The 23,419-nt window shown below is 60.9% G+C and overlaps 1 protein-coding gene and 1 long non-coding RNA gene across 2 annotated transcripts in view; one reads left to right on the top strand and one right to left on the bottom strand.

Moving 5' to 3' along the window:
* Positions 1-496: 496 nt before the first annotated feature.
* The window catches only part of VAC14 (VAC14 component of PIKFYVE complex), a 94,698-nt gene continuing 71,775 nt past the window's right edge, over positions 497-23,419 (bottom strand). The window contains exons 15-19 of the mRNA XM_060083786.1: positions 10,721-10,895; positions 9,206-9,324; positions 7,967-8,046; positions 5,837-5,987; positions 497-1,102 (exon numbers count right to left, since the gene is read on the bottom strand). Coding sequence (XP_059939769.1) covers positions 940-1,102; positions 5,837-5,987; positions 7,967-8,046; positions 9,206-9,324; positions 10,721-10,895 — 688 coding nt within the window. The 3' untranslated portion in view covers positions 497-939. The remainder of the gene's footprint in view (positions 1,103-5,836; positions 5,988-7,966; positions 8,047-9,205; positions 9,325-10,720; positions 10,896-23,419) is intronic.
* Positions 5,676-15,762, top strand: LOC132479987 (uncharacterized). The gene is made up of 4 exons (XR_009530590.1): positions 5,676-5,946; positions 14,298-14,612; positions 14,996-15,165; positions 15,546-15,762. It is a non-coding gene; the product is annotated as an uncharacterized LOC132479987 (long non-coding RNA).

Raw genomic sequence — 23,419 nt, 5'->3', positions numbered from 1 at the left:
GGTGAGCTAAGGCTCATTTAGCCAAATCAAGGGGTGGGGATGTGGGAAGCCCACCCCCTGCCCCGCCCAACTCCCTGCACTGGTCTGGGCCTTCTCCTCCATCCCCAGTGACCTGGAACGTTCTGCAGTGTGCCCCTTCATTCAGAAACTCCTGAGGCTCAGTTCATCTGTCTAGTGGGGACATGTCCCATGCCCCCCCAGGCGGGGGGTTGTCAGGATGGAAAAGTCAGATTAGGTGCCTGAGAAGGCAGGGTTCAGGGGGCCAGGCCAGTGCTTGGTGCTCTCCAGGAAGAAGGGGCTGGTTCTATAGAGGTGAGGGCTGGGCCCAGGGCCCACGCCCCAGTCAGGTGAGTGTGCAGAGAGCGACCAGCCTCTCCTGGCAGAGCCGGCACTCCTGGGACCACCATGAGAACAAATCTCTAGGACAGGCAGCAAGGTCCTGGGGAAACTGCAGCCTCAGGCGGGGGCAGGCATCAGTGGGAAGGAGCAGGCCAGGCACGGGTTGCGTTTCTTTATTGGGGCAGAGGGTGCGCCATTCATATGGACCTCTGTGCTGGTCCCTATGTGCACAGACGTGTATACACGTGTGTGCACACACATCCACAGGAGGCCAGAGCTCCGGTGCGCTGGGGAGGTCAAGCTCTTTTACCAGAGGGCACTAGACAGAACCCGATTCCAGAAAACGGGGCGTCTGAGGCTGCGGCCTCACTGTGGCAGGAAGCCAGCTCTGTCTGCAGGCCAGAGCGCAGCTGACTGCGCTGCAGGGCCTGTGAGAGGAGCTTGGGTGGACAGAGCTTCCAGCCCCCTACCCTGCCCTGCGCTGGTGGCCAGGCCCCGCCCTGCCCCTGAGGCAGGTCCTCGGGCTCTGTGGGGAGGGGGCCTGAAGACCCCAAGTGCTCCATGGGACCACTCCTCGGGCCCTTCTCCAGGCCAGGCCTATCAGAGGACAACCCTCCGGTCCAGGTGATCCCCACGCCCACTCCGCTGGTGCCTCACTTCCAGGTGCTTCTTCTGGACCCTTTCAAAGTGCCGCAGCAGCTCGGCGTAGTCGATGCTCGGGGAGTCTGCTTTCTGCGACTTGGGGGCTGCCTTCAGACCGTCTCTGGGGAAAGGGAGCAGAAGGGCTCAGCGTCAGTGTCTCAGCACAGGATGGGGCTGCTGGAGCGGGTAAGCAGCAGCCACAGCAGGGCAGTGGGGTCGGGGCAGGGCCACAGCCTGGGGGAGCTCGACCTCGGGGAGTCTGTCCACCTCAGGCCCAACAACCCTTCCCCAGCAGTCAGCCGCAAAGAGCAGGGAGCCCTATGAGCATCCCCTCCCCCACAGTTGGTGGGACCAGTCAACGCTGCTGCTTGGATAGGGCCTTCAGCCTGTGGGCTGGCAACGGTGCCCAGAGCAGGCATCACATCGGGAAGCATTTCCTGTTTATGAGTGGCTCCCTCTGGGGTGAAAGCCAGGGCTAGGGGCCAGCCAGGAAGCCAGCTGGGGCCTGGAACAGGGTCCAGGGAGAAGGAGGAGGAGGCAGCCTGGCCCTTTCTTTGGGGCAGGGCTAGGGCCGGGGACCACAGGGGTGGCTGAAGTCTACTGGCCCTCAACTTGGCAGGACATCTGTTTTTGAGTGTTGGGGCCCAGAGGCCTGCAGTCACTCTCTGTCCCTGCGCAAGGAGAGCTGGTCTCCCCACTGGGCAGCTGACGCCTCCGGGAACTCCTCTTGCTAGCACTCCCCGCAGTTGCTCTGTACCGCCTCCCAGCTTGTGCACTGCACAACTGCCACGGGCCTCATGCTCCCTATAGTTGGGCAATGCATTAGCCCTGCCGTCCCCTTCAAGCCCAGCGTGTAGCTTGCCCCGGGGGACTAGATCCACTTGGGCCCCTGTCCCATTCCTAACCATCACCCCAGCAGAGAGTCCCAAGAAAAGACTCTGCTTCTCCCTCATTCTGGCCTCACTGGAAGCAGATCTCTGTGGGCTGGGAAGGATCTGCTTCCAGACCCTGAGGTCTGGTGGCCCTGGAAAGGGATCTCATGAAGGCTGTGGGCTGATCAGCTAAGCAGAGAATCCTTGGGCCCTCTGAGTTCATGAAAAGACCCCAGTATGGCGGGAGAGGTCCAGGCAGCAGCTGAGCACAGGAGCTCGACAGACCCGGACCCACCTGTAACACGACTACTAGCCACTTGACCTTGGGCAGGTAACTCAGGACCCTCCTCTGTAAGGGGGTGCTGCCCCAGGAGCCACCCCATGGGGTGGGCGAGGATTCCTCCATACCTGACATGAAGAACTTGGTCTGATGCCCAGCCCCAGCCTAGGTACCCAATGGGTGCCCACTGTGGCTACAACTCTGTCCCTTTGAGCTAAGGCCAGCCGGGGCCCAGCAGCTCATTCCATTTGGGTGAATCACAATGGTGCTTCACCCAGATGGAACCCTCACCAACGGGCCTGGCTCCTGGTAAGGCGCAGCCCACCAATGGTCAGAGCCTGAAAGCCATCTCTGACAAGCCACCAGGACCAGGGGCATTGGGAACTCTTCCCATGGTTGGGATGCCAGCTGGAGCCTGGAAGTGGGCCCCTGTACCCCTACTCAGCCTGTTCCCTTCCTGTTAAAGACACACCACCTGACCACACCTTGGATTGTGGCCGTGGCTGTTTCTTTCTTGGGCCTCAGGGCCCTGCCTCTGGAGCTGGGACTCAGGCAAATTCCACAAAGATCAAAACGAGCTGGCTGGGGCTCGCTCTAGGGGGCCAGACTGCGGGCAGCATTCTGGGCTCTGGCTGCTGCTTTCAACTCCCCTGGGAATGGGGAAGGGCCATCCCTGTCCTAGTAACCTGTGGCCCGGGTGCTACTGCCCCAAGAGAGCAACTCCCACTCCTGAGGACGCTGAGGGACACCCTGCAGCTTGGAGCCCGAACTCCAGGGGGTGGCCCGATGCTACCCCAGCCCATGTAGGCCGGAACAGGGGGAGAGATGTGCAGGCCAGAGATGATCCTGAAGTGTGCTGTCTGAGGCTGGGCACCCAGGGATCTGTATGCTCCTCTCCGCAACACTCTCTGCATTACATCCAGAGGAGGGAAACTGAGATTAGGGGTTGCCAGGGAGATGCCAGCAATGGATGGCAAATCCAGGGTGATGTGCACAGATGTGGCCAGGTGAGGGTAGGTTTCAGGAGGAGTGGGCTGCACCTTGCTCTCTGGTCCCTCACGGAGGCAAGAAGTCCTTCCCCCCCATGACTCAGCGTCCCTTTGGGCAGACCCTTCCTGGCCTGAAGTCTTGGTAGCAGGGAGGGGTATGTCCATGGGTTCGGGGACTCCGCTGAGCATTGAGACTGGGCCTCTCCCTGCTAGTCACAGTGGGCATGGCCGCTGCTCACGCCTTCGTGTTCTCTGTGTGTTTACAGCAACCCTCAGGCAGTGAGTGGCTAGGGGACACCCAGCCAGCAGCACAGAGCTGGGGTTCCAGAACCCAAAGCCAGCCCTCTCTCCTGCCACCGCACCCACACACCTGTCACCAGCTTCTCCTTCAGAGGCTCCCTCTTGCCTCACTGAGGAGACGGTCCCTGGGGAGTGGCCCAGAAGCCCGAGCGGAGGGCCAGGGTTCCCTAGCCCTGCCAGCACCCTGAGTGCACAGAAGGGGGGGGATGGGCAAGGAGCAGAGACTCCCCCAGCTGTTCCCGGCACACGGGCCTGTCGGGCAACCTGACGCTGTCTTCCAGCTGCCCGCCTCTCCCGGGGCTAAGACTGTCCTCAGCCCCCTCTCCAGGGCGGGAGCTGTCCCTCTGTGCCCAACCCTGCAACCTGACCCTGCCCCCAGCTGTTCCTGAGGCCCCTTCCTTGCCCAAGGCTCCGCTGCCTTTTTCTATGACAGCTCTTCCTAGGTCCTTGCAAAGAAAGGCTGGGAACCCAAAGACTTGAAGACTGAGCGGAACCTCAAGGATCCATTCAGTCCAAATGCTCACTTACTGATGAAGAAACCAAGGGCCCAGAAAGGGCTTGCCTGAGGTCACAGAGCAAATCCGCAGCAGAGCTCAGACCAGATCCTAGTCCAGGCCTGCGAACCATCCACTGACCCAGAGGCCTCAGCCCTTTGGCTCAAGACTTCCTGACTCTGACCATGGGAGATCAGGGGGAAAGCCTCATTTTCCCCAGCTTTCCTCTGCAGACTTGCTCTATTCTGGCTTAGGGAGTGCAGGGAGAAGTCCGACTACTCTGAGCCTGCCTTCCTTTTCCATAGGATGTTCCTACATGAGGAGATGTAGCAGGCAGAGCTCTGAGAAGGGACTGGCCCTCAGCAGCACAGGGGCTGTGGCCTGGCCCAGAGGTCACAGGGAAGCAGCCGTTCCTGCTTCCTTCTCACTTTCAGCTGTACCTTCCCTCCTAAGTGGCTGCCAGGGCGACCCTAACACCCGTTGGGCACTGGAAAGGCCAGCAGAGGCCAAGCCAGCAAAGCGAGGTGTGGCGTCAGGGCCTTTCTGACTCCCAGGAGACAGAGGTGCTCCGGCCAAGGGAATAAAATGCACACCTAACTCTGCGGCTGCTCCCGCTTCCCTGGGACACTCAGTGCGCTGGATGCCTTCCCCTGAGGATTAGCCGGTGGCACCACGAGCAGCCGGGACAGGGACCAGCCCTCCAGCCCTGAGCGCTGCCATCTGGGGAAAGGGGCAGGGTGGGCAGGAGCTGGGCCTTGGCCTGGGGGCCACACCTGCTGGGCGCTCCCAGCCCCTCCAGCGGCCTGAGGCTGACAGCCCATTAGGGGCCCCACGCCTAGCCCCTGGAGAGACCAGGTCAGGTGGGAGGGGTGGTGGTGGCCTAGACCCTGGGAGACGGAGGGCACAGGGGCTCGGGTCAGGGGCCCAGAGTGCCAGACAGGCCCATCTCAAGGCTGCCTGCATCCATCGCAAGGGCAAAGGCCCGAGACCTTTGGCGGGGGGGCGAGGCGCCAGGCTGCCGAGGGGGTCTAACAGCTTGGGAGGGAATTCTAGACACACAGGGCATCTGATGCAAGCTGGGTGCGCTCCATTCAGCGTAAATCTTCTCAGTGGCTCTGCCTGTTTCCATGGCGACCCGACAAGTGAAATTTTCCATCTCTGATGCCAAATGCCTGTGGATGAGGCAAAGCCTCCAAGGGTTACCAAATATAGACATGACCCAACAGGCTCTGGGGACCGGGCCAGCAGTGGGTTCAGGGTGGGAGCCTGGATGCCCCCGAGGGGCTGCAGCCCTCCTCCCCAGAGGCTGCCATGCTGGGCCTCTCCACGGCAGAGCGCCTGGGACCTGTGCTTCCCACGGACAGGTCGCAAGCGGGGTAGCCATGGGGGCACCCTTGCCTCCCACTCCAGTCAGGAGATTGGGAGGGTCCTAGCAGTGCCAGGGTCACTCAGTGGCCAAGGGCTGAGCCTCTGCTACAGATGGGAAGGGAGGGCTGTCTGAGGCCCAGGAGGGACCCTACATAGCTCTCTTGCCCATGTACCACCTGGGACGCAGTGGCTGAGCTGGGGCACGAATTCCTCCCCTCTGGACTTTCTCTCCAGGGGCCTCTGTTTGGGTCACGCCAGCACGCTCTCGGGTTTTTTGATTTAACTCCACCCTGACTGCTGGGAGAAGGTATTCCGAATACCTACCACCGCACAGACGCTTCCAGAATCTCCCAGCCCGGTGCTCTGATATGGAAACCCACGGGCAAGTGGCTGCGGGGCGGACAGTGTCCGCAGTGACAGGAGGTGTGATGCCGAGCTGAGGGCGGGCCCTGGTAGCCCCTTTGAAACTCCCCGCTCGCCAGGCCCCGCCAGCCCGGCCGGCCCTGGCCCTGCTCGCTGACAGAGCCCCGCCCGCACGAGCTGGGCACTCACCCCGTCTGCAGCAGCTCAGGGCTGGGCACGCACTGGAGCCGGTGGGACAGCAGCTGGAAGGCGCTGCTCTGGGGCAGCAACATGAGCAGGCCGTACAGGGCCTTGATCAGGTACGGGTTGTTCTTCACGTCCAGCAGCTGCAGGCGCAGATCTGCGGGAGGGCAGAGCGCAGGGGTCAGGCACTGCTCGGGGTGACACCGCAGCCTGGCCAGGAAAGGGCCAGCCTGGTGGCCGGGGCTCCTCCCAGCCAGACATGCCTGCCTCTCCTCCTGCAGCGTCTTAGCTGTCCCCATGATCCCACTGTTCTTTCTTCTGACCTGCCCGCCTGCCTTCCGTCCTATCTTCCCAACAGTCACCTCAGCCGGGCGACCCCCAACCTGCTGCCAGGCCTGGTCCCCTCCCCCAACACTCACTGCCTCCCTGGCGATGAGGGGGCTTGGGGCCTGTAGCGTAACAGATTCCCGGGTCTGCTCTGCACGTGCCAGCACGAGAGAGCTATAAATAGGGTGAGCTGGAGAGAAAGACTGGATTAGGGCAGCTTTAAGGGAGGGCAGGATGGAAAAACGCTTTGGTGTGTGACCAAACACACATCAAGCCCCTGAGTGTCTGGCGGATGCTTTTGGAAATCCATGTCAGATACCAGCCTTGCCTCCCCCACCACACGGCGGGGAGACACACCCGGGTCTCGCCCACCATCCGTCCCAGATAAACAGGCCCACATGGCTCTCCTCTGAGCCCTTCCAGGAACATCACTCGTTTCTACCTTCTCTGAGGCCCAGTTGCAGGCATCCTTGGTGGAGGACAAACCACAAACTTCTGGAGAGACCATGTCACCCCAGCAGCTGGACGGGGGCCTTGGGGCCAGGGTGAGCCAGGAAGCAGGGGCCTCTCACAGCAGCCCCTCCCCTTGCCCCAGGTGGCAGTCCTGCCCAGGCCCAGCGACTCCAGAAGAGGCAAGGGACCTGTTTTGAATCTAGTCCTGGGCCCTGGGTAAGCTGGGCTATGGGGCCAAGCCAGCTACCAGCGGGGTCTAGGCAACCTAGGGTTGGAATGGGTGCTGGGCAGGACCAGGGGACGTCTGCTGTGGTCAACCCACCAAAGCCCTCGGCCTGGAGAGAAGGTGTTCGTGGCTTCTCTAGGGTCAAGCTGGACCTGCTCCCAGGCGAGCGTGTGCCAGGCGGCCCTGGGAGGCCTTTGGGGAAGTGAAATATCAGGCCAGGGGGCCATTTGGGACAGGCTTCGATGCACTGCCCTGGGAACAGGGTCTCCCTCCTGCTCTTGGGTCCCCCGGGCATCTGTTACTGTGATGGCTGGCTGTTTGGAGAAGCTGTCTTCTGTTTGGATGGGAGGGGGCCCCTCAGCCCCTGGGTTTGCCTTTGGGCTCCGTGGTGAAGGCCGATGGGCGCAGCCTGGGCAGATAGGGGCACCAGCACAGCAGGAGGCCTGGGTGACCAGTCCGGCAGGAGGGTGGCCACCGGCAGGGCTGCCTCCCAGCTTCACTACCAGGCCGTAAGCACACGAGCGTCATTCAGAGACTTGCCTGCCTTGGGGAGCGGGCACTGTATGTGTTGAGACGCCAGGAGCTGCACTCGCCCCAGCCAGCTGCCACTTTGCACATTCAGCCCGGGTGTTACAATCAGGCAGCTCCTGGCCAACGCCAGCTCTGCTTTACAGAGGGACGAGGGCGTGGCTCCTGGGCACAAGGGAGCAACCTGCGGGTGGGCCCAGGGTGCCCCCAGCTTCCAAGAGCCACGGCAGAGGGCAGCGTGCTCGGAGGGGTGGCCGGGGACAGCTCTGGGACGGCAGCTCCACCCGCCCCCCACCGGCACTGCTCCAGTTCCCCCCAGCAGAGGTGACACTATTCTTCAGGTGGGTTTTGCCCTCAGCGCTGGCCTGTGTCGAGCCCCGCCTTCAGGCGCACGGGCAGGACCCACACTCTGATGCCGCGTGTCCCAGCCCTGTGTACCTCCTCAGCCCTATCATCCCCATCCTTACGTTCTTGACATTCTAGAAGCATCCCTGGGGTGACCGTTCTCGCTCCCTCCCCAGTGGCAGCCGAGAGCTGCTCTCTGCGCTTGGCCCCCTCCCACCTCCCTCCAGGCCAGCGGAGGCCAGAGGCAGGACACTCACACGTGAAGATGGGGCACTCGATCAGCTGCACCAGCTTGTCTACCTCCGTGAGGAAATCCACAGTGACCTCCAGGTCCCCGCTGGGTGGGTGGTCAAGGGAAGTGGGACCACTGGTCAGGGCAGCCTGCCTCTCTGGGGGCAGGGGCAGCCGGGGAGCTGGGCCCTAGGGACTCGACCCAGTGGCACAGAGCACACCTCCCACTGGGCCCTGGCTTCCAGGCACAGAGCGTGTTTCCACCTGAGCAGGATCAGGACACAAAGGACAGCAGCCTATTGTCCCCCTGCCTCTCTGTCCCTCTAAATGAAGAGCGGCACAGCTGTCTCCCCGCGCGGCACTCCGCCTCTGCTCCGGCAGCTCTCCCCTCTGTGCCCTCCAGGCCCTGAAAGGCCCTCATCGCCGCCCTGCAGCCTATGGGGGAGGGCTGGGCAGGAAAGGCCCCTGTTCCTGCCTGAGTAGATGCCTGTCAGCAGGGCCAAGGTCAGGGCTGCCGCAAGCCTGGGGCCTGCAGTCCTCGGGTCACACCAGTGGCGGACAGGAGCAAATCCTAATTCGAAGGCGAGTGGGCACCCTGAGGGAGCCAGGCAAGGCCACAGCTGGCCCTCAGTGGAAGCACCTCAGGGCCCTTCTTTCCTTACCCCCCAACTCCTGGCCCATCAGGGAAGGAGACCAATTCTGCATCCTAAATGTCCGTCCAATCTGGGTCACACGCCAGACATTCACAGAGGAAGCTGGTTTGCTTCACGGTGTTTCAAACAAAAGCCGACCATGGATGCCCTTCTCTGAGGCAGGCTCTGAGCGGCGCTCCATCTCCCTGAGGCCTCCCCTCCTGTCGTGTCCTCTGCCGGGCCCTGGCTCTGTGGCCCCCAGAGGTCCTGAGCTCCTCACCTACCGACCGGCCTGCTCCCGGGCCTTCTCTCCCCACCCTGCCCCAGCACCGGGCAGAGGGCATCCTGCTTCTTTCTCGGGGCACCCTTACCTAGGTAAGCACCCACCCCTGATCCCCAGCTCACAAAGCTTCTCCAGGGCCAGCTCCCCTCTACGAGGCCCTAGATGACCCTGTTTACTGGAATCCACCCCTCACTGTGCCCTCACGGGTCCTGATGTCCCAAGGCCTGGAGGCGGAGCGTAGGGTCAGGGCAGAGGGATGGCAGTCGGGCCACCACGTGGGGGGGAAGGGAGCGCCCGGCCCCGACCTGTCCCTCAGAGGCTGGGCTGGGAGAACAGTGAGTGAGGGATACAACTTCTGGATGAGGTCGTAGGCGTGCCGGTAGTTCTGGGTGAGGAAGCAGAGGGACACCGTGGTGACGGGGTTGTGGCACCAGGAGCGGTACAGGCAGCAGAACAGGTTCCGGCTCTCCTGAGGGGGGAGCGGTGTGAGCAGTTAGTTCATCGCGCCCCGGCTCCTTCCCCGCGGGTGCGCGGCCCAGACTCAGGGCCCCGCTCACAGCGCCACGGAGCCCAGCTGGGAAGGAGCTGTCACAAAGGAAACGCTGACAGCTCCTCCCCAGACCCTGTCATTACTCTCCGTCCCACAGAGCCACGTGGTGACGGCCGTGAGGGCCTGCCCGGGAGTGCGCCTGTCCTTTGTGCTGGTGTTTCTGCCCTCGGCAAACAACAGCAATCGTCCTCTCCACAGCCCTGTGGTCTGGAGCCTGTGGGGCTGGGAGGGGGTGTGACCGGAGGCGGGCGGGGAGGAAGCTTCCTCAGGGCCCAGGCTCTCCCCGGCAGTGCCCTCCTGCGGTCCTCAAATGCCATCTCTTCCCTCCTCTGCAGCCCAACTTGCACTCGGGAACCAGCCCAGGGGCTGAGCCCACACTCGAGAGCCCCTGTCCTGAGGAACATTCTTTAGGCCTCTGCGAATGTCTGGAAGGAACCACAGGAAGAAGGCCGAGGTGTGGCCTGGGGCATTCCCAGTGGCTCAGCCCCAGATGCCCTCAGGCGCAGGCTTGGATGTCTTAGAGACTCCCTGAGAGAGGGCCCAGGCAGGGTCTGAGCTGGGAAGGTGGTGACCACAGCCCAGATGAAACCCCTGGAGCTGCCAGCACGTCCGGGATGGCGGCTACCCCCGGGGGCCCTCTGCAGCTCAGCCCCCCTCCTTTGGGCCGAGTGAGGCCTTTGACCCGTGTGCCCCAGAGCAGTTCGGTAGAATGGTGAGCGCCTCCCTGCTCTCTCTGACCAGCCCTGGTGGGTCCTCACCGAAAGCCTGGGCCAGGCAGCACTGTGACACACCCCGGCTTACACAGGGCATCCTGTAAGACACACGTGTCCCTCTGTGGGAGAGCGGGGTCCTGGCCAAGGAGGACGGTGAGGAGAACAATGACCCCGGATCCCCAGCGGGGTTGCAATCCAGAGGCCTGACCCTGACTGGGTGACACGGCCCAGCAGGTCTGACCCTGCCGGCTCCTGCAAGGCGGGCTCGGAACCCAACCTACCCTGTGTGCGAGGGGGCAGTGCTGGTGGGGGGGCGGGGTGTCAGGGAGGGCACGTGGACCTGGAGCAGGGTCTGGAGTCTTCTGTGGGCAGAGACCTCCAGAGCGGGTGGCTCCAAGGAAACCCGCTGTGACTCCGTCCCATGGCTGGCACTTACACGCAGCCAAGCCAGGGGGACCCCTATTTGACGGCGGACCAGGGAGACCTCAGGTCACATTCTCGTCTCCTCCCTGCCGACCTCCGGGTGACGAGGGGTGGGCTGGCATGGCCGCGCCCGTGGGCACATCGATGACACCAGGCTGGAGCCCTTGGGCGAGGAGTACCGGGGTCTTCAGGTCCTTCAGCTGGTTTCGCAGCTGGAAGAGCTCAGTGGAGGTCAGCAGGATGGTGCTGAGGGTGTGGACCATGGTCGAGGCGAACTTGAGGTCCTCCTCCCGGAGCAGGATGTCCGCCATCGAGTGGAAGATGTTCTCCGCGTTCAGCAGGAGGCAGAGCTGCCTGGAAAACAGGCCGAGCGGCGGCTCTGGAGGCCTCTGGGCCGCAGCCTCGAGCCCTCTCCTCGGTCCTCAGTGGCTCCTGAGGAAACCTGCTCTTTCCTGGGCCTGGTGTGGGACCCTGGCGCTGGGGCCTGCGGGGGGCCGAGGGGGCTGCTCACAGCAGACCTGGCTCCACGCCTCTTGGCAACTCCAGAGCCGCACGGGCTCCATCTATCCCCCCGCCCGCCCCAGGCCAGGAAGTGGGATCCCGAGAGAAGCAGCGGGGCCTCTGGCTGCCAGTGTGGCCCCAGGAGCCCTGAGGTACCTTTCTGGTCTCCCACATAGCATAGCAACGCCTCCCCATGTGCCAAGGTGCTCTGTGTCCCTTCCTGGCTTTACTTTTCTGGCTAGAGGTTATCTTCACGTGACAAATACGCATTCTGGTCACCCGTGGATGGTGTCCCCCCACCCTCCCCCGTGAGAGCCCCTGGGTCAGGAGCTTGTTTGGGCTGCTCGTGGTGCCACCCACGCCTGGAGTGGTGCCTGCACGTAGCAGGGGCTCGGTAGGTGCTCGTGGGATGAACAAACCCTAAGGCAACCCTGAGTTTTACCTTCGCTGTTCCGATAATGAAACTCTGGTGGGGAGGCCAAGTGACTTGGCCAAGGTCACGGGATTACTTAGGGCCACTTCTTCCCACTATCTCTCCTCTAATAAGAGTCTTGCAGGGGGATAAGGCTCGGGCTTTGTGAAAAGGAGTCTCCATTTTATAAAAGGGAAAACAGGGAACCCAGAGAATGGAGGAGGAAAGCAGTTTTCCCAGGGTCCCTGGGCCAAGGTGACGTCCACGGTGACAGTCAGGTATCAAGGACACGCCTCAGGGAAGCCTGTTGACCTCCCTAGTTTGCCGCTTGTCCACAGAGGCCTGGCCTTGAGGGGATGAGCAGGCCTTCCTGCTGGGAGTTTAAGGATCTCAAGGCTCCTGAAACTAAGAAGAGCAAACCAAGGAGCTGGCAAGTGGTTGGTAAGGAGGGTGGGGTGTGGCCCCCGAGCCCTGCCTGTTGGGGACCGGTGTCAGCATGGCACCCCTTCCCCATCTCCTCCTGGTCTCTGCTCCAGGGAAGCATCCACAGACCAGGCCTCAGGCTTGTGGGGACAATGGGTCTGAGGCCTCAAGGTCTCAGGTGCTGGACAAAATGAGCCCCATTTGGAGCCAACGAGCCTGAAATATGTCCACCCCAGGTCACTGAACTCACACTAAACTCGGCGTTATCAGGGTCTGGCTTCCTGTTTCCTTCCAAATGCCAGCCACGCCTTGGGGCCAGACTGGAGAAGCTTCTTCCCCACACCCGGCTCCAAAATATCCCAGAGCATTTGGTAACAGAGAGGCCAAACCACGAGGCGCAAACAGCAGGCAGGCCGTCTCCAGCCTAGGCCCAGCTGGAACCGGCAGGCTTGGGCAAGAAACCACCAGAGGAATGGAAACAAAGCTGTTGGGGGGATGGGGCCGGCTGGTGGAGTGGGGAAAACCCTGCCATCATTGAGGGAGGGTAGGGGGAGGCCCCCTGCTCACCTGGTGTGGGTGGAGGAGGGGCCCGGGCCCTGGAGCCCGGTGCCCCTGCCCAGCTGTGTGACCCAGTGTGTCTGTGTGACAATTTCTCCACCTCCGAATGGGGGTGACATCTACCTGCACCATGGGGGCTACTCAGAGGGCAGTCATCAAGACCAGCGGCAACTCGTGTGGGTGCACAGTATGTGGCAAATGGGACCCCTGGTTGGGTGCCTTGTTGGTACCGTGGGTGGGGGACGAGGGCCCCAGGAGGACGCCTGGCCCTTCAGCAGAGCCTAGGCAGCACTTCCTGTCCCCTCGTGGTCCTCCCACCCCGAGACGACCCCATCTCCAGGGCTGTGGGATAGAAATGTTTCAGGAGGGCAGGTCGGGGAGCATTCTGACAAATGGTCACAAATGCCCGTCGCCTGCAGCTGCTGCCGTCTCCATGACAGGGGCCAACAGCTGAGGCTGCTGCCAGGCAGCCCTCTCCAGGGACCACAGGCCTGAGGGGACCTGCAGCAGCTGAAGGGCGGGGGTGGTGCTCTCATGTGAGGACGGCTGAGGAGGGTGCGGAAGGATAGGCAAGGGGGTGGCGATGAGCAGAGGCGGGCGCCGAGGCCCCCGGGTGTCCCTAAGAACCCGGAAACACTGGGGAGCTACAGAGGGTCAGGGATGCGGCGTGCTCCGGAAATACCCCTGCCACCACGGCGCTCTCCTCCTCCGCTCTCTCCCTAGTCTGCACCTCTTGGCGGTCATGGCCGGTCCCATGGAAATCTTCAAAGCCATCTCTATTTTTTTTTTTTTTTGTGGTACGCGGGCCTCTCACTGTTGCGGCCTCTCCCGTTGCGGAGCACAGGCTCCGGACACGCAGGCTCAGCGGCCATGGCTCACGGGCCCAGCCGCTCCGCGGCATGTGGGATCTTCCCGGACCGGGGCACGAACCCGCGTCCCCTGCATCGGCAGGCAGACTCTCAACCACTGCGCCACCAGGGAAGCCCCAAAGCCATCTCTATATCAGCGGCTCCCACACGTGCCTCTTGAGCCCCCACTGAGCTCTGGATGGACACCGCCTGCCTCGTGGATGCCCTGCATGGCTGCCCAACAGGCACTTCAGACTCGGCGGGGCCAAAGCACACCTCTTGGTTTCCCCCTAGACTCTGGTCCCCCAGCCTTCAGGGGGTATCGGTGCCCCGCGGCCTCAAGAAGTGGTATCACTGCCCACCCAGCTGCTCCAGCCCAAACCAAGGAGTCCTCCTTGATCCTCTGTCCAGTGTACCAGCAAGCCCAGGGGCTCTGCCTTCAGGGCACACCTGGCTCCTGGCCCATCTCAGCTGCCCTGCCCTGGGCCAAGGGTCAGCCCTCTCTTGCCTGGTCAACTCCAAGCCAGCTTCTAATTGGTCTCCCTGTGTCTCCTCTCACCGCACCATTCACCCTCCATGCACCAACTGGGGCGCGTCTTAAAAAGTCCTCATCAGAGCATGGCCCTCCTCAGCGGGTTCCTGCTGGATCTAAATAAACCCAGCTCCTGACCACAGCCTCCAGGCCCTCACACGTTCTGGTCAGTTCCTCACCAACCCAGCTCTTATGAGTCCTCCTTTACCCACGATGTGCAGGCCTCTCCTGCGTTTCTTCTGTTCCTGACCTCTGCCCTGGCCTGGGCAGTCTTCCCAGGGACCAGCACACATCTGGCTCCCTCCAGCCATGGCGACCTCAGCTCCAACCCCAGCCTCGGGGGAAGCCTCTGTCCCATGCGCACCCCTCTGCCACCAGCCTTTTCTAAGCGAAGTTCCTGTTTCTTTCTAAGCGTTTCTCATCACCTGAGTCATCTGGCTGATGGACTCGTTTACTGGGTCCCCTCCTGTCTCTCCCACCAGAACATGAGCTGCAAAGGGCAGGGCCTTGCCTGTGACCCTCGTGTGCCTCATACCAAGAATCACTTTTGCACATTACCGCACGGAGGAGCTGTGCTGGTCTCCACCCAAGGTGTCACGAACAGACCCGGAGACGTTCCTCAGCCCCATTCCAGCACATCCCTTAGCTGCTCCTGGGCGTGCCCCGGCATGCTGTGCCAGCCTGGTCTGCAGACAGCAGCTGCCCTGACGGTACATTTTCAGCCTATCGCCCAGGACCTGGCTGCCCGGTCCAGGGAGACCTCAGGAGACGCCCAAGCCACCAGGACAGCCTGAAGGGTCAGCCACAACACATCACACCAAGGGGTCTCCCCCTGAGCACCGTTAATTAAACCACCACGGGAGGGGAGGGAAAAGGAGGGGAGGGCCGGGGAGGAGCCGGGAAGAGGGACCATGGAGGAGCGGCCGCGGGGGCACAAGCGGCATCTCGCCTTCGTGCCCTGCCCGCTGTGCTCTGGATGTTCGCAGCTACACCTGCTTCGGGGGGGTTGTCTCTCCCGCCCCAGGAGGCCGCTGGACAGAGCCTGGAGGCCTGCGGCAGCGGCTCACAGGGCTCCATCGAAGGGGGCTCCAGCCCTGCAGACCCACAGGGGCAGGAAGTGGGGGGAAGTGGCGGTGGGGGTCACCTGTCACCTCACCCGGCTTTGCTGTCTCATCCTAAGGTCACTGTAGTCTGCAGAAAAGGAAGACGCCTCCAGACTGCTGGGTCATGAAGCTTCCAGGAGGCAGGAATAATGAAGTATCAGCTCCCGGGGAGCCGTACGCACATGCCGGGCACCGTGCAGAGGGTGTCCCATGAGTCCGCTTGGGGCAGTTCAGGGGGGATGGAAAGGTCAGTGGCTCACGTCTGCACGTGCTCACCGGGCTCAGGGCACCGTCTGGGCATTTTAGGGGAAGGCAAGTCTGGGTCGGTGGGCTGGGCTGTACCTTGCGAGCTGTGGACCCCTGAGCAGGATTCTTCCTCCTGCATCAGGAAGGTGGGGGAGGAAGGAAAGGGGCCCCCTTTTCACTCAGCCCTGAGTTTGTGGCCCGACCCACAGAGGCGGCCTCAGTTTCCCTGCGCCTGGCCCCGGGCTCCTCCCGCGGCATCCTGAGTCCTCACACAAGCCTGTAACCCCAGGCAGAGAGGCCCAGTCACACGGCTGCCCAGGGGACGAGGAAGGGTGGATCCAGACCCAGAAGCCAAGTTCCTTTCCCCACTTTGCCTCCTAGGTGCCTGTCGTGAGCGGGCACGGGGGCTGTCCCCGCCCGGAGGGGCCTGGCAGATGGCTGCCTCGCAGGGCTGCTGCGTCATCACTTCTCTGTTGAGCCCCCGCCCGGCTTGAGCTGCCTGCTGGGCTCTCAAGCACAGCATCAATAATGAAACACAGCTTGCAAGCATTAAACATTTGCCCATATTTTTTAATACCCATATTAAAGTGCTATTCATCATGAGACAATGGCTTGGAAAATACTTGGGGACAAGGCAGAGGTGGGGTGGGAGAGAACTTGGATGGGGTCTGGGGGGGCACAACCTGGAGGCCCACCCTAGGGCCGGGGTCCACATGCGTGGGCCCCAAGGTGGCCCGTGGTGTGTGGCCGTGAGGCCCCGCGGATGGGGCTCTGCCCCCCTCTCCTCCAGCCGCCCGCTGCTGCCTGGACAGCTGTTCCCGGGCTCTGGGTCTGGATTCATGCTGGGGAGGGAACAGCTCTCTTTGGTCCCTCTGTCACATACCAGGAGATCTCAGAAGAGCAATTTGCCTTCGGTCAGCTCTGAAGCCCCCGGGACGCAAGAGGGGGACCGCCACTTTCCCTAATACACAGAGAGGAGTTCTTTGGGGCGGCCTCAAAAGGCAAAGACACTTGCTGGAGCCAAGGAAGGCACTCTGGGGCAGTGCCCGCCTGGAAGTGGCCACACCACACTTGCTGGGCTGATGTGAGCTTCGCGTCACTGTCCCTTCAACCACAAACACGGGCCAAGCATCCACCAGACTGTCCCTGAAAGGCCACTGGCCTCGGTGGTGGCCACAGTGGGAGGTGCTCTCCTGTCCCCAGCCTGGTACCCACCCACAGCCCCTACTTCAGGTGACGTGTGGGCCAGAGCGGGTGGGAGGAAGACATCAGCTGTCTTGCAGGAGGCTTGGAGAGGGCCGGTCGTGCCCCTTGGCCATGTGGTCCAGACTGGGCGGGAGGAGGCTGCCTCAAGGGTAAAGGCACGGACAGAGGCCAGCCCCACCGGGTCACCAGGGAGCCTGGTGCTGTCCTCTGCTCTGTCCTGGCGTGGGAAAGGGGCCACACGCCGCTTCTTTTCTAGGGACCTGGACCAGGTTGGGCAAGGCCAAGTCTCAGTGTGGAAGCCAAGACCTGCCCAGTGGCTCTGAGACCTGCCCTCCCCCTGCCTGGGCTGCATGCACGGCAGGTGAGAAAAGGTGCATGCCACACTTCAGGCGCCTCTCGTCTAGGTATCCTGGACAGCAGGGCCGGAACATTTCCCCAGAGGGCCCACCTTCTCCCTCTAGCCTGAGTCTCCTTCCTTCATCTCCATCCCCAGCCACGCGTGTCCTGACCAGGCCAACACTGTGCATGGAGGGCCAGGCCCTCACTTCCTCTCTCCTTTGGCCGCTAGCTGGTGTCCACGTCCCCTCAGTGGTCCAAGGCCAATGGGACACAGGCTTTCCTGGGAGACACCTGGAGCCTCACAGCCATAACTCTGAAGTGCAGCCTAATGTCAAGTACAGAGAACACAGGGGCCCAGAGCCATTCCCACTGGAAAGGGCCCTCCCAGCCTTGTCCCTGCCCAACAGCTGGGATCCTTTAGAAATTTAAAGAGAGAGCAGCTTCCTCGTCCTATAACATGAGAATAGGGGAGGAGGGAGTGGCCTCCCCTCCGAAGTTCAGAAAGCTCCAGAGTTTCACTGTATCCTCCCCCCACGGCTCCCTTGCTTCTCTTCCTTTCCAGCTCTCTGCTTCCCAAGTATGAAAATTGTAAATCTGTTTTATTTATTTCAATCAATCCTGGGCAGTGTGCCCCTCAGGGCAGCAGCAGCCATGGTAACCCTGCTAACTCATGCCTAAAAACTTCATCGTGTTTCATGCAGTCGATGTGTCTGATACACTTAGAAGTTTTTTTTGGGGGGGGGGGGGTAGGGGTGGGAGGAGGGGGCATGAGGACTTGTTTTTCTGGGTCTTGCTGGGAACTGGTGCAAAGGGGATGGAGGGAGGGCTGCAGCGTGATGGGGACGAGGCGGAAGAGGAAGCAAAGGGTCTTTTGTCCACTTAGCTCCCCGTCTGACTGTTCCAGAGCGGCATGGCCCGACTCTGGGGGACCACAGACACCTGAGCTGGGCTCATCCGGATACCTTCAGGGGAGGCCTCCTTTGGGCAGGAGCGGCCTGGAAAACTAAACGGTCTCGTAGAGGCAGCCGGGGCCTTAGCCCCGCTGTGTGAGACAGCCCCTCTCTCCAGGCTTGGGGTTTGCTCTAGGGACCAAGGCTTCCTCCACTGCCCAGGCTGGTCCGGGGGCCCCTCCTGCCCACTCCCCAGGACAGGAGCCAGCTTCTGCGCATGCCCGGCTGACCCACTAGGCCTCATTTCCCATGTGTTCTTAGCAACCTGGTCAAGCCTGGCCCCACTGTCCACTCACAGGTGCCTCTCCGGCCCCCTCCGGGCCTGTCCCACATGGAGCTTGCCCTGAGCGTGGCTGGAGGCAGGTCAGATGGCAGGGGTGGGACCCCATGCTGGAGGCTCCGGGAAGACCCCTGGGGGTCATCTCTCCAGGCCTCTGAGCCTCAAACCCTGGGTAGCAAAGCCCATGGCTTCAAAGTATTTCACCTTTCGAGCCCTAAGGGCAAATGAAAACAAAGGGGGTGGGCCGCCAAAGGAAATCCTGTTGTCTCCATGACATCAACTCCAGCAAGCCCTTGAGAGAGGCTGGGCTCTTGCCTCTCCTGTCACAGGGATTCCCTTCAAGCTGAATCACCATTTCCTCAGCGCTGGCCCACATAACTGACATCTGTGAGCGTTTTCTTCATATTAGGCACGTCCTGTACCTTAAATCCCTTTAACACGGGACAGGCGCCATTTTAGCCATCCTCTTTTACAGAGGATGAGGGCAAAGCCCAGAGCCTTGCCAAGGTCCCCATCTGGTCCGCCCACCTGGGCAGCCAAGCTCTTAGCTGTTACCTCGCCATACACCCAGCTCGCGGTATCCAGGGCCCAGCTTGCACAGGGGCTTGGAAGTGCTTTTTCTGGAAGACGGATGGTTTTCTGGGGGAGAAGGAGGGCACCTTGGCTACAGATATCACTAGTCCTTCTGATGGACCAGAGCCCAAGGTTCTCCAGGACTTTCCTGTGGCTCTGGGGCTGTTTATCTGCAATCCAGCTCCTTCTCCCCACCCCCACCCTGGGGCTACCTCTGGGGGTGGAAGGCACTGACCACACTTGGCCACACCTGGTCGGGACAGTGATGATCTTCGCCTATACTTGGGCTGCTCTGCTGCGGCGGTGGCCTGTCTCCAAGGGGTGAGACAGGAGGCAGAGTCTGGGAGCCTGCGGGGGGCGAGTCACCCACGGGGATGACTCCACCAGCCAGTTCCCAGGCCTGCTGCTGCCTGAGCTCCAGGGCGAGGCGGGGGTTTTAGTACAATGACTCCCGGCGCTCTGAATCCAGGCTGAGATGGCCAGGGAAACAGCATCCTGAGCCCCGCACGCCTGGGAGTGCCCTGGGTTGACCCTTAGAGAACCGGATGGAACTTTTCTCCCCTTTGAAGTCTTCTGAGCTCCTGGCCTTCCAGGAGGGATTTCCTCCCCAGGACACACTCAGCCTCCCACTGAGGTGGCCCAGCCTGGGAAGAGGCTTCGAGCTGCCTCGACGCCAGTGCGCAGCCAGCCTGGTAAACTGTTTCCTGGCCCCAGACCTGCCTGCCACCTACGTCCCTGCCAGCTTCCAGCCAGGCTCATGGAGGCCCTCAGAGATCTAGTGCTCATGGGACAGAGGAAGAAACTGAAGCCAAGGGCTGGTCCAAGCCGCACAGCCAGGGCCGTGGTGGAGTCAAGTCCCTGACCCAGAGTTCAAGTTTCATACTGCCAGACAGTCCCACACGGTGTGTCACCTGCAGAAGACGGACCTCTCCCTCCCGGGCCAGCCCCTCTTTCCACTTGAGGGCTCCAACTCCCTGTGACGAATGCCCAGGGCACAGACACCTCTTCACCCCATGACATGTGACCATAATCAGGGTCCCTTGAGGTCGAGGGTCTGTCTTGGGACAGGTAAGGGAAAGGCACCCCTGAATCTCTGACATTTCCCCCTTCACACTAAGGGGGTGACCTTGTGAGAAATGAGGCAGGCAAGTAACAGAAGCGCCAGGAGCCCGGGGAGCCCGGCTGGGGCTGCCCCACCATCCCTGGGAAGGGCTCTGGGGACTGCCCCACCAGTCTTCCTGTTACCAAGCTGCTTTGTTCACATTTTCCTTTACTTCATCCCATTATTCCCAAACGAGTCCTTCGTTCCAGGCCAAGGGATCACTCCCTGCTGCTGCTTATACGACCACAAATGCTTACAGATGGTGAGCACCTCCTCCCTTCCACCTTAGTCAGCGTTGAGCCCAGACGCCGAGGGCTGAGCTTCCATAACTCTGACCCTCTACCCTTAAAGCCACGCACACGACTTGGGCCCAGAAGCCCAGTGGTCACGTGGTCACTGCACCGAAGCCAGAATGTCCCCCTCCTCAAATTCTTCACCCAAATGGGCTGTCCTCGTGGTGTGGGTCCCGCCGGGTGATCCCAGAGATCCACTTCTATCTCACATTCCGGCGGTGACTCCTCCAAGGGATTTACTGTGCCCTGGAGAGTTCCCACTAGGGGCTGCCATTTTGCTCTGGTGGCAGTCTCAGTGCCCATCTCTTGCTCCACCAGTGTACTTGCCCACCCAGAAGGTCTCACAATGACCCTCCAGAACCAGGAGAGCCCTCCACGCCAGAAAGAGCCCCTTACTGAGAGACCCCTGAACCTGGCTTACACTGGAGTTACCCAAAGACCGTTTGGGATATTCCAGGAAGTGGGCGATTTGTATTCCTAACAGGCTTCACAGTCAGGACCGAGAACCACTGTCCCCAAACTGCCACTGCTGCAAGCCCGGCGATGCCACTCTCCGTGTGGAAATGGGGAGGTTTCACCGGCAGCCGCAAAGGGCTGCAGAGCCTGGGCTGTGCCTCAGAGCCCTGGTGAAGGGCCTGTTGCTTTCCTTCTCCCAACCACACCCTCACCTCCCCAGAGCCGGGGTCCTGGTTTTCCCTGCATTTCTGCCTCGTCTCCACCTTAGGGTCCTAAGCCCTTTGTGCACAGCCCCGACTCGAGCTGTTCAAAGGGCGGAACAGATGAATTCTCCGGCCAGACTTCCTCCTGCCCAGGACTGCACCACCACCCTCTCCTCTCCCAGCCTCAGAGGCCCTGGGGGAGGAAGCTCAGCTCCAGCCCCCTCTGGCATGTGCCTCTCCCGCCTTCCTGGCTACATTTGGCTTCCACAGGAGATAACAGTCTCCGATTAAGGAGCTAGACTGATTAGTGCCTTTCTGGCCTTCAAATCTTTAGTCTGGGAGTTTTATGGAATTTTATGAACTGAGATTGTTTCCTGTAGCTCTTTACAAGTGCCCACTTAAAGGGCACTGAGATGAACGTCAGAAAACAGAACGGGAAGTGAAACACTAATACCTACTGCTGGTAACAAAGAGCAAACATCACAGCAGCCTCACTGCTGAGTCTCTTGGACAATGTGAAGAGCTCAGAGTGAAAGGGCTGGGAGGACGGAAGGGTCAACGGCAGAAGGGATGGACAAAGAGAGCGTGGAGGGGACTCCTTTAGTTCTTCGTGGACAAACGGAAGGGGGGTTTCTCTTATTGGTACCCTCCTCCATCCTGTCAGGAGGCTGAAAAAACTCCTTTTGTGATCAGTCATCTTCAGGGAAATTTAAGACGCATGAAATAGGCTTTTCATCCGAATGTCCCTTTCCAGCCCAGGAAATCTTTATCGGATTAAACGCACGAGAATGAAAAAGGGCTCCAGATGTGACAGTGTCCTGCAGGTGCCTGAGGAGTCCCAGGTCTTGGTGACAGAACAGGCCGCCCCCTGACCCCCAACAGAGCTGTGCCAGGCAAGGGGCCTGCTGGGGAAACACCAGCGCCCCATCACCACACCACCCACTGCCCATCGAGCAGAGTCTGGATGCTGCACACAGAAAACAGGCGATGGAGTTTAATGCTGATGTGGAGGCCTTGATAAGGGAGAGCGACCCTGAGCCGTTCTGCTTTGGCCTAGAGGTTAGAGGGCAGTGTCCCAATGAGCTTGGGATCCAGACGGAGATTCGCCTGCCGAATGACGGGCGACGTGTGAGTGAGTGAAAACAGAGCAAGCTGCAGAACGATTCTGAGTCTGAAATCCTCTGCCGGAAAACCTCAACCTTAACCACAACCAAACAGAACTATACATTTATAAATGCAAAGACAAGTTTTGGAAGAAGATACACGAAACTGAAAGTAGAGGCTACGTCTGGGGGAGGACGGGGTGGGGAGGGTCGTCTACATTCTGCAGTACATTCTTCTGCATCATTTCAATTTTTATCTTACATGGATTAAAATTTCTTTTTAAACAATACAGAAATCATTTAGAAACGTACACATCTGGGGATCATCTTGGACTCCCTCAGGGAGATCTCAGAGACAGAGTAGGGGAGATCTGACAATGGAAACAAGCATCTTACAAATGAGAGGATCAACAGCCGGGGAAATGGTATTTTTAGTTACGGTGGCTCTTTGCTTCAAAGGCGTAGGTTTCATCTAAAACCAGGCAAACCTCCTACAAAGTCTGCCTGTTTGCAAGGAGTGATTAGCATAGTACTCCTTTCGCGAGAAAAGGCCTGGCTCCACTCTGAGACACGAGTGCCTACTACAGGGGAGGCTTCTCCTGAAATAGAACCCCAGCAGAACAGCAAAGTCTCATCAATGGAGATGAAGCCCCCATCTTCCACCAGAGCCAGAAAGCCGCCTCGCACAGAGGGCCTGGGGATGACGGGTGCGATGCAGCCAGGCAGGGTGAGATCTGAGAGATCACAGCTTCGCACGGGGAGGCCTCCCTTCCCTTCTGGGCTGCTACTTTAATCGCTTTTGTCTCATGCAACCACCTTCTTCCGCTTTTAAGTACAGAGGGTCTGCCTTTATAGATGCCCTTTCTGAGGGGAAGGTCAGAGCCAAGTCAAGGCTGAGGAACAGGGACGAACTGGGCAGACGGCAGGCGGCGACCATCGCCGCAGGACTCAGATGATGACACCTCAGGGAGGTGGCCGCCACCGAGGCTGCTCGTGGCCCTCGAGAGGTGGCTCGGCTGTGGGTGAGCCAGCGCTGCGGCTCCGTGCCACCCTCCGCCCTCCCCAGCCCCGAGGGCGCTCACGCCTGTCCAGGTCTATCCGCCTCTCCTCCCCCAGCCCAGGCCCCCCACTCTCCACAGCCATTATGCTTGGCCTGTGGGCACATCTCTGATGGCTGTCTTTTCTCTCCCAGAAAGCCCCTAGCTGGTTCGGGAAGACTAAACATGTATAGGGACGTTTGAACTTTTTTCCAAACACCACAAAAATGAATCGAAAGCTGTGACCTTCCAAGAGCTGTAATTACAGATACTCATCTCGGGAGCTGAGCTGGGGACAGATATCACCGGGCAGCTGCTGCTCCGTCACACCAGGCCCAGCACCCCATCCTGGGGGGAGTGTGACCTTGGGCTGTGCGGTGGGGCTGGGGGCAGGAGGTGGCGGTGATGGTGCTGTTTCAGGCCTCACTGGCGGGAGGGGGGCAGAGGAGCGGGAGGGGGCGGAAAGGGAGGCACAGGCCTTTCTCCACGGCCCCCTCCCCGTGGGGGCTCCACAGCACTAAGATCACAGGTCTTCCTGCGGAGGGTCAGGGGACCGGGAAATACTCACAGACGGGGTGCACAGCTGAAGATCTGAGAAACCAATTAGCACGCTACTGGGGGGGCCGCGAGAGGCAGAAGGAATTGGACTGGGGCAGCTGCTCAGGCTTCAAGGGCAGGAAGGAAGTGAGGTAACTCCAGGACCCTGCCAACTG

The sequence above is a fragment of the Mesoplodon densirostris genome, chromosome 19 (genome assembly GCF_025265405.1).
Source record: "Mesoplodon densirostris isolate mMesDen1 chromosome 19, mMesDen1 primary haplotype, whole genome shotgun sequence".
Taxonomy (NCBI): domain Eukaryota; kingdom Metazoa; phylum Chordata; class Mammalia; order Artiodactyla; family Ziphiidae; genus Mesoplodon; species Mesoplodon densirostris.
Note: the sequence above shows the minus strand (reverse complement) of the source record. Positions and strands in the feature narration are given on the sequence as shown.